At 34.1% G+C, this 11,448-nt stretch overlaps 1 protein-coding gene across 1 annotated transcript; it reads left to right on the top strand.

Moving 5' to 3' along the window:
- The first annotated feature begins 10,714 nt into the window (after positions 1–10,714).
- Positions 10,715–11,383, top strand: LOC130749591 (uncharacterized). Its single transcript, XM_057602970.1, has 2 exons — positions 10,715–10,952; positions 11,034–11,383. Exons 1-2 carry the CDS (start codon positions 10,785–10,787, stop codon positions 11,235–11,237), a joined length of 372 nt encoding a protein of 123 aa, XP_057458953.1. The 5' UTR covers positions 10,715–10,784; the 3' UTR covers positions 11,238–11,383.
- Positions 11,384–11,448: the final 65 nt, after the last annotated feature.

The raw sequence follows: 11,448 nt of genomic DNA on the forward strand, positions 1-11,448 counted from the left end.
TTGAGCATGCCTTCCCTATGAGATTAAGCACATACTGTCCAATAAAATAAACAAAAATTACAAAAAAATGTCAGTTACCATGAATTCAAAGCTATGAAGCACAAAGAGTCGAAGTATGAAGCATATTTCTAACACCGACACCCGTACGATACGTGTCAGACACTTTCCACCAAGTTTTCTATTAAATAATCATTTTTATAGGTTTGGACATGCATCTAGACACTTCTTATACACTTGACTAAGGCTTGACAATTGAAAGTCAAGACTTAATAAAATATTTCATTTTATTTTTAAAGAACTTTCAAATAAGTCAACTTAAAAAAGTAAAAACCTGAAATATGTTTAGGTCTCTACACTCTAGCTCACTTCATTTAGGAACATTCCTCCTTCATCGGGATTAACTTCATGTTATAAACTAATATGCTCCGTGTATATACCTTAACACATGTTCAACACATTCAAACTACTTGGAATGATCAAGATATTTTCTTCTAATTAAGGAGGCCCAATAAAAAATAGGCACTGCCATCTATAAAGGAATACCCTCAGCATTTTGGAAGAAACCAAGATGCTGGATAGTAAAACATTTGATATTTCTATGGACACAAATGTTAAGCTTCTGCCAGATCAAGTAGCTCTCTTCAAACCAAGGAAGATATCAAAGACAGTGGGGAAGTTGAATCACCATGGCTTAGACCATGTATGCATTTTGCTGTTAGTGTTACGAGTCAATTTCTCAACTCTACTAGTGATAGTCATTGGAATGCAGTAGTTCAAGTGATGAGATACATTAAAGGTTCTCAAGGGAAGGGTTGATTTATGAAAGGAAAGGCCTTGTAAATATTGTCGCTTATATAAAAGCAGCTGGGGAAGATCCCCTATTGATAAAAGATCAACTTATGGGTACTGTGTTTTTATTGAGAAAATTTATTCATTGAATAGCAAAAAGCAAAAAATATAAAATTGCAAGATCTAGTAAAGTATTACTATTAAGAAATAATGCTATCCACAGTGTGAACTTGTATAGTTGAAACAGATACTTCAAGAATTGAAGTTTTACAACCAAGCAGTCTTGCACAGTGCCCCCAACCTAGTATTTTATGAACATACTACGATATAGAGATTGAATGTGATTTCATCCAAGATAAGGTTTTTGTGGAGAAATTACAACCTCATTTGCGAATTTGAAAAATAAACTATTGGAAATCTCAGTAAATCTCTACACGGTAACATGCATGTGTAACAAGACTTGTGCATATTACATATGTGTCATAAACCAACTATCCCAAAAGCTTAACATGTTTGGTGAAAGAAAATGAATGGTCTTTATATCTAACCAAACATATGCACCTACATGGAGTGTTGATATTCAATTTGGTTAATATCTTATATCATAAGAATATAAACTATAACATGCACCTGCTGTGGATAGATACACTTTATATCTGTGAATATGAGTATACATCCATGAGGCTGAGAGATCTTCTTCCAAGAAAATGTAATAAAAAGTCTAATAAAATGTATAGAATTATGAACCTTGGATTTCGTTAAATCTTTATCCCTTTCAGCAGCCTCTCTAATCAATGTCACATGATTTAGAATATCATTCTCAGATGGCGTAACATCAAATGAGCTACAAAACAGAAATTTTATTAACGAACCAAATTGGAATATGGAAGACCAGGAAGCTAGAAAAGACAAGAAAATGCACACCTAAATGTCGTCACCATTTTGTTCCAAATAGATGTTCTTGATTCCTCTGGATTCCATTTCACAAAATGCAGCCAATATACTGTGACCAAGACTGTCCTAATTGTACTTTCAAAACATTTTTGTGGTCTTTGGAGAATTACCCAGTTTTTGCTCTTCAAAAGCACTGAGATCTCAGGCTTCTCACAGGAAAGTTCAAATCTCCATCCTATAATCTGTTTATGAATTGTTTCGAGGCCATTATTGATGGTGCCACGCAGAAATACTTTTGTCTCCAAATCACATTTTATCTCATTAATGCTCCACAATAATGTCAATATAGAAAGTGACACTGATTCCTGCTTATCATTTTCAAACCAATAACTATCAACAAAATCCGGGGCAATCTCACCCTCTTCATCGGATGATGCCATTAGGTGTCCTCAAATATGTTCAGAAAATCTGCACAATATGCAACATATTAGTTTTAGTACTCCATCCATTTCCAAGGACACAATTGTAGAATTATATATTAAATTATGACATATAATCAGAATAAGACTTGCAAAAACTTGCATGTACCATTCAGAATGAAATATTCATTTGTCTAGTTTTTGATACAATAAACACAATTAGTCTATGTTAACATGTTAAAAATGATCCCATTATCAATAACATCCCCCCTTGGGCTGGGATGCAGGTGATAAGAGATCCACATTTGGTTAATGTGTGTTTATACGTGGAAATATCATCTCTTTGAAGAGTAAGAAGAAAAGTGTTGTTGTTAGATGAAAGCATTGAAGCTGAGTATCGTGTTATGGCTCATACTACATGTGAGCTCTTTGGTTGAAGCACTTGCTTGAAGAGTTGATGTTTTGTGAGATTGGTCCTATGAAGTTAGGATGTGACAATCAGTCAACTTTGTATCTTTATTCTAATCCAGATTTTCATGAAAGTAAGAAGCATATAGAAGTTGATGTCGCGTTATTAAAGAGAAGATTCTTTGGGATACTATCAAGACTTCTTCTGATTTCTCTAAAGACCAATTGCCTAACATATTTACCAAGTTTAAGGCGGTCCCATAATATATATATATGTGTGTGTGTGTGTGTGTGTGTGTGTGTGTGTGTGTGTGTGTGTGTGTGACAAGCCTGAAGCATACAATTTGTATGCTCCAGCTTGAGGGAGTGTTACATGTTCTAAATAGGGAGTAGATATATTTTGTATATTGTATATTTATTAGCTTAAGTAGGATACATAGATTCTTTTCTTCTTTCCTTACTTTAGGTGATTGTTATCCCTATACTCACAGAACTACTCTTGTATATATAATTTACTTTGTTTCATAGTATGATCAATTAGAATATTTAATTGAAAAAAAAAAAAGATGAACCTTTCATCCATGTTTTTGAACTTACTAGAAAATAAACAAAACCATTAACCTTTCATTGAAGTAAAAGACTAGGTCAGTCAAGGGTCCCCATACCCACATTAAAAAGAAAACCTCCTACTCCTACTCAAGCTTGTGTGGGTAACAGATTTGATACTCATACTCTTAACCACTATTACGCTAGTGCATTTTAATTAACTTGAATCAACCTCACATAATGTGATATGGTACTAAGAATAGCCATTAAGAATCAACAAAAACAAGAGCATGAATCAAAAGTATATAATACATAGAGTTTGACAATGTAAATAGGTAAAACGCCATCATCCAATTAGAAGTAACCTTCTCGCCACATCATTCATATATTATAAATTAAAAAATAACTAAAAAAGAAAAATAGAGAGATTAATTTAATGTATGTGTAAAGACTAACTATCTTGCCACAGTCAGTGTATACTAATTAAATTCTAATGTTGATAAAATTAATATTCAAAGATCATTCAGTTCCAAGGTATAAAACATCAAAACCAGAAGCATTTGACTTAAAAATGACCAAAAAATTCATCTAAATTCAACTCATAAAATACAGTAAATATAGAATGTGGGTATTGGTAGGTTGGAAACCCATATACACAGACTCATACCCCATTGGACAAAACCCACCTACATTGTGGGTAAATTTTTGGGGTACCCATTGGATTCAGTCTCTGTTTTCTCACTTCAACACAAATACAAGAAAGACCCATAAAGCACACAAATTTCCATTTGATAATCTCACACTTTCCAGACCCTTTTCTCAGGATCCTCATGTAAAGCACATGACTTTGCAAAAATTTCCATTCCATTTTTCCCACACTTTCTCAGCATCCAAACATTACAAACACAAAAAGCACACACATTTCGTGTTCCTTGAAAACCAACAGTGTCAAAAAAACAAAGATAAAAACTCCTCTAGTATCACATGACATTGCCAAATTTCATTTGATTTTCCCACACTTTCTCAGCATCCAAACAGAAAAAAGCACACACATTTCGTTTTCCTTGAACACAAAGCGTGTCAATAAAACCCCAGAAACAGAAAAAGCTTGAAACTTGCTTGCTGTTTCTCGACTTCAAGCTCTCTGTATATGGTTTTCAAGCTCAGATAAACCCACAATGTGAAAATCATGAAAAAATAAAAGAAAAATATAATAAGATGAGAACTTACATAAGAACATTGAAAGCTTGAAACTTTCTTGCTATTTCGTCCTCAAATTGACAATGCAAAGCACTAGCCGAAAGAAGAAGAAGAAAAATGGTGGAGTGAGTGTGTGTTTTAAGAGGAAACTTGCATTGTACGCTGACGTTTCAATTTTTCAATTTTTTGTTTTGTAATGTTTTATTGGGAAAGGTTAATTTTATGATGTGATATGATAATACATGGCATGGCATGTTTGTGTTGTTGTTATTGGTTCGTACTAGATGGTTCTGAAAAAGTAAATTTCATTTATTTTATCTATGTTTCCAACTAGAACTCATGAGTCATGATGTTGTGATGGATGGTCATGTCAAAGTTATGCATGTGGATGTGATGTAGTCCATTGTTCTCACTCATGAGAATCCCAACAATAAATTTTTATTTTTTAACCTTATATAAGGTGGGTTGAGGTTTTTTTTTAATAATGAGAATGAGTAAAAAAAAAATTACCACACTAATCCTAGCCGCACTCTCTCTTCTCACCTTCTTCTTCTTCCTCAACCTCTCTTCCTCACCACCTATGCAACTCTGTTCTTCTTCCACTCTACCTCATCTTCTCCGACCAAGCCTTATCCTTCCTCCCTTCATCGCCTTATCCTTATCCCTCTCGGTTCCTTTTTCTCCTTCCTCTGCCAAGCCCCCATCTCCTCCGCTAACCCCTCCAAAATGCCAAGAGTCACCCAAAAGCCTCGATCCACCAACAAACTGCCATGATCCGACACTCTCCCTCACTCTCCACCGCGATCCGCCACGATCCACCGCTCTCCCGCCTCCAAGCTCGCAAAGGAGCTTCCTTTTCACACATGCAAGGCGATTTGAGGTCTGAAGATTCGGTTCTGGACAAGGTACACGAGAATCTTGTATATGTTGGACCAACTGGCTGAAGAAAGTGCACCCTCCTGAAGACAATGTCCTGAAGACCATCATGCTCCTGAAGTGCACCCTCCTCCTGTTTGACATTATGTTTAGGAGGGTGCACTTCAGGAGCATGATGGTCTTCAGGGACATTGTCTTCAACAGGGTGGTCTTTAGGAGCATGAGCCAGTTGGTCCAACGTATTCAGGGTTCTTGTGTATCTTGTCCATAACCGAATCTTCAGGCCTGCCTTGCATGTGTGAAAAGGAAGCTCCTTTGCGAGCTTGGAGGCCGGATAGTGGTGGACCGTTGCCAGTACCTCATCTACCACTGTCAGCAGCCATGCCTGAAGACTGCCACCCTCATCTGCCACTACCAGCCCCACTGCTGCCTGCTCTGCCACTGCCTGAAGACCACCAAGCAGCCCCACAGCTGCCTGAAGCTACTCTGCCACCGCCTGTCTGTTGCACCCGAAAAAATAATAAAGGATGGAGATGCAGCAGGCCCAAAGAAGGAGATTTATATCTTTGTTCCATATGCAAGGCTTCCGGCCGTAGGTCAACCAACAAATTACGGGGCAAAGACAGTTATTAGTTTAGTTAGTGAGTGAGACTATAAATAAGAGAGTGAGAGTTATTTGGGGATCTTTGGATATTCATTTGGGTTTGGGACTAGAGAGAGCCTTGGGTCTCTTTCTTGGTTTAGAGAGTGTTTGACATCTCTATTGTATTTCCCCTTGGAATACTATCAGATTTAGTTAGGTTCTATGATCCTATCAGACCATCTTTAGACCACATTTGATTAGCAAATTTGGTTTCATAATTGCAAAGGTTATAATTGTCAGAATCAATTTTTGGGTTGGTTCTAACTCCAAATTCAATTCTAAAATGAAACTACAAATAGCTGATACACTCTATTTTGCATTCAAAAAAGTTTTTTTTACCACAGATGATTTTGGACATCCTGGAGTTGATGTGGCAGCTAGGGGCAATTTCGCGTCACCCTATCCAAAACAATGAAGAATTTGCAGAGGTGGCATGGGAAAACCATTAAATTCGCGTGATTTTAGGCGAAATCGTGATGGGGGCCAGCAAAGTGATGGGGTGACAGGGGACAACAATTAAATCACGTGGAGAATTCAAGCTAATTCTCTTTCTTTGACTGACATATGTCAACACCATTAAATCGCTCTGACCTGGGCGAATTCATAATTTGCATTGACATGTGCGAATCAATGCAAATTCAAATGAATCCAAGCGAATTAAAAGTCTAGTTCAGCACTATAAAAAACTTGAAACTTGCAATCTTCACACTGCAAATTCCAACATACTCTCGTTCTAAACAACTCTTTCGCACCTTCTGAAACCTTAAAAATGAGTTAAATAATTGTTTTGTCTATTACAATTAGGGATGGCACCCACGCGGGGTGGGGGAGGGGAGTGTCTTCCCACTCCCCGTCCCCGCATCTCTTTCATGTCCCCATCCTCACTCCCTATCCCTGTGGTAGAGTGAATTTTCTCTCCATCCCCACCTCCCCACGGATTTTCATGGGGACCATTAACACATCATTAAAAATAAAATAAAATATAAAAAATACGTAAATTTCTACTTGGACTACAAATAGTTAAATATAGAAACCACAAATGAGAATGGAACATGCCAAATTCTATGAAAATATATAATGAAGTTCAACTAATATTGAGTTTACTATTAAAGGTATTATTGATTTTTTACCTATGTATACAAGGCGGGGATTCCGCGGGGCGGGGATGGTGATCCCCACCCCCAGCCCCACGAGGAAAAATTCCCCAAGATTGGGGCCCCAAATAGGGCAGTCCCTGTAGGGATCCCCATATACAGGTGGGAATTGTCATCCATGATTACAATGGTAGAACTTATAATGGAAATGAATGTATGATATTCGAAGGTTAGAAGAGGTCAAGCTCACATGACCTCAATTTTCATTTTTCCATCTAGGAAAAGGGTAGGATACATATATCATCAAATACCTTCAACAAACACAAGGGGATGGATAAATTTAACTTGTGGTGAGTGAACACGAGCTTTTGAGTGTCTTTTATCCAACCTTGAAGAAATGTACTTATCAATTTCATGCTTCTTCTCAGGACCATAAACAAACCAACTTTCTTCAATTGCAGTACCATCCTCATCTTGTATTTTGATATCTTGTAGCAAAACAACATCTTCACCATCATAACTTCTTAATTTCCAAAATGCCTTACCATTATCATCCACAAACTCAAACTTAGTTCTCAAAGCATCAAAATCTTCAATTTTAGGAGTCTTGCTCTTAGTCTCAAGCATCTCACTGTGAGCTCGAGCTACTGCAGTTCTTAACTTCAAAAAGGAGCATCTTTCTTCGAAAATGACACAAGATCCCCATTTGATTGAATTGCTTTGGCTATCTCTTCCTGCAACTTTTGTTTCATGCTTTTATTTTTTTTCCTTCACAGCCTCAACTTGAGCTTTGACTTCTTTTTTCACCTAAGCAATTTTTGAATTTTCATTTTCAATGTAACCTCTTACTTTCTATATGCATAGAATTTCATCACAAGTAATTCATGAAACTAAGCTTGTGAGACAAACTCAAGTTGAAGTACGTAAGAGATGTGATAATGATATAATTTAAAGATAAGAAAAGTATATATAAAAAGTGGAGTGAAAATGAAGTTGGTAAATGAATTATAAATCAAGGTTGTGTATAAGGCAAGAGCATTTAAGACATTGCCTTAGACTCCAAAAAGTAATTAGAACCTATCTATATATATATGTAAAGCTCACTTGAGCTATAAGTATTAAATGCATTAAAAAATAAAGTTAAACAAATTAAATTTCTATTCAACTTTCAATATAATGTAACTTTTGAAACATGTCAATCTTTTTGTTTTTTGACTTTACACGTGCCAATATGATGTAACCTTTGAATTAAATTATGTAATAATTTTTTTATTAAATACATTAAATATAAAGATTGAAAACTGAAAGAAATTAACTAGAGACTATTTTGCTACCTATATTAAATAATAAAATTATTTCTTTATTTCAGGAAAAAAATCATCAATTATAAAAAAAAATACATTAAATCAAATGGCAGTACTATATATTAAATAGTAAAAATAGAAAATTCCTTAAATAATAAAAAACTCATGTTTGTGTTAATTGTATTAACTATTAATTATAAATTTTAGTTACTTATAAGAAAATATTTTATTCAATAGTAATTAAAAATGTTAGAATATTAATTATCAATCATAAATTGAAGGGGAAAAAATTAATATAAAACTAAGTAATATTTTGATATACAAAAAATATTGAGAGTCAAAATTAATTAGAATAAAATAATATTTATTAAAAATAATTAAGAAAGAGTAGTCTTTAAATAAAAAGTGGCATTCTATAGGTATTTACCATTAACTATAATGTGTGTGTATTTGTCGAAAAAAAATTTCAAATATAATTTTTGATCTATTATATATTAGTAAAAATGATTGAGAAAGAATAACAAAGTAAAATAACTATGACCAAAGTCCAATAAATTTTAATTTAATAAATAATTACTTACACTAAAAAAATCATTTCTTATTATAATTATTAAAGTTAAAATTACTTCATTGTGGATATAAAGTGTAAGAAAATATGTCACTATAACTTATTTATGATATTAAAAACTTATTACTTGAATATATTTCAAATTCACATAATGAATTTCTATATTTTAAAATGAATAAAATATTAAGACTACTTCAGGGCTAATTATTTAATATCAATTACTAGAGAGAAATGCATGAGTGTTTAATAACAAAGTTATTTCTCTTGAACATATATAAGACTATTGCTTGGTTTGTGTGTTTTGGTGGGTTAAGGGGAAGTAGAATGATTGTCCATATGATTTGGAACAGTTTGCTAGAGGCTTTGAGCGTAAAGAATGGTCACGAAAACAAAAGATGCCACGTACAATGTATTGGGAGTCACCGCCAACCACTGTTTTTGAAGTGTAATGTGGATGGGGCGTCGAAAGGGAACCAGTGGTGAGTGGTATTGACAAGGTTTTGAGGGATCAAGAAGGGGATGTTTCAAGATACTTTGTAAAAAGAACTGAATAGTTGTGGGCTTTTGACGAAGGTTCAAATAGTGTTACATGCTTTGTTATTTTTCTAGCAATTTAAATTTTCAAATGTGGTGGTTGAGAGTGATTCCTCCTTAGTGGTTGGGTGAATGTCTAGGGGAGATAAGAGGTCATGAAAATGGAACATGTATTTAATCATATAGATCATCAGATGTCTATAATTCAGTGTATTGGTGTGGTGCATGTATTGCGTGAGGGAAACACTGTGACAAACTTTTTGGCAAATCAAGGGTGTGGTAGGGAACAACAGATATGGGTATGTTGTGACCCAATGCAATTATCTAAATGAGAAGGTTGTTCTCATCTATATCTATATATATATGTAAAGCACACTTGTATTTTTGCATGCAATTAATGTATTAAACCATAAAAGCTCACATACCTTTATATTAAATACATTAAAAAATAAAAATTTAATAAAGTAAAAACTGAAAAAATTGTATTATAAAAACCTATTCAACTACTTATATTAAATAACAAAATTCATAGACTTAAAATTGACTTGAGCTTTGCATTTGACAAATTTAAAAAATCAAAATAAAAAAAATAATATTCATTAATAAATAATTTAGATAAAATACTTTTAAAATAAAAAAATTTCTATCAATATATATCTATCTATATTGTACTTGGGGCTATTATTTTTCAAAGTAATTATATATATATATATATATATATATATATATATTTTGTTTTTCCAAAAAGAAAATATCTATCTATCTATATATATTAGTAAAGCTCACTTGAGCTAAGTATTAAGTACAAATACACATATGTATTAAACCATAAAAGCTCACATACCTTTATATTAAATACATTAAAAAATAAAAAATTTAATAAACTAAAAACTGAAAAAAATTGTATTATAAAATCCTATTTAACTACTTATATTAAATAACAACATTCATAGACTTAAAATTGACTTGAGTTTTGCATTTGACAAATTTAAAAAATCAAAATAAAAAACAAAATAACATTTATTAATGAATAATTTAGATAAAATACTTTTAAAATAAAAAAAAAATCAATCAATATATATCTATCTATATTGTACTTGGGGCTCTTATTTCCCAAAGTAATTATATATGGCTTAATTGCAACTTTGGTCCCTGACGTTTACAAAAGCGACGATTTTGGTCCCTCACCTAATTTAATTACATAAATCGTCCCTCACCTAACAGTCAGTGAACAACGTTAGTCCTTCCGTCAATTTTTTAACAGAACGAGGCTGAGGTGGATTATTAGAGTGACGTGGACGACACTAGGAGAGAGAGAGACGCACATGGGTAGCACATGACCTTCCAACGGTCATCTTCTTCCCCTTTTTCTTCTATAAAACAGAGCATGGACATGAGGGGAAAGATGAAGGGTATGGGAGCTTCTCCAACAGTTGCAGCTTGCGTGAAAGGCTAAGGGAAAGACAAAGAAGCTTCTCCAACTGCTGTAACTCCTTGGGTTCGAAGGTTATGGGGGGATTTAGCGAAGGTTCCTCTACCTGTTCTGGATCTGGAAGGCGACTCCACAGGTCCAAGCCACTGAAGATTCTTTGCGATTGCGGAGTTGAAGCTCCCCTTGTAGCATCAGGGACACCATACAGTCATGGAAGAGTGTTTTATGGTTGTGGATTGTACAAGGTATGTTTGTGTTGTGAAATTAAGTTGGTGTGGTTGTGTTGTGAATTAACCCCTGTTTTAATTTTGGTATCATTTTCGCAGGTATATGGCAAGAAGCAGTGCAGATTCTTTAAATGGGTTGACGAAGTCGATGGTCATGCAATGGAAGATAGGGAAGACAAGGTTGTTCGGGCATTGACAAGAAAAATTGTGGAAATGAGGAAGACACAAGGGCAATTGCAAATGTTTTTAGCAATTGCCATATTTGCATTGTTGTTTGTACTGTTCTTGTATGTAACCAAGTAGGGGGAAATGGGTTATGGGAAATAATTGTAGCTTAATCAATGTAAAAATTATGTGTTGTGCCTTGTGAAATAATTGTAGCACGAAAATTGTGAAATATAAGTTGGAGTCTCATTCTGTGGAAATTTGGTAGTGAGTTTGCTATTAAACTGGGAAGTTGCAAGTCCCTTTACAGGGTTGATATATTGTTATCTTCTGGCGTGTTGGATATAAA

Source organism: Lotus japonicus, chromosome 3, assembly GCF_012489685.1.
Source record: "Lotus japonicus ecotype B-129 chromosome 3, LjGifu_v1.2".
NCBI lineage: Eukaryota > Viridiplantae > Streptophyta > Magnoliopsida > Fabales > Fabaceae > Lotus > Lotus japonicus.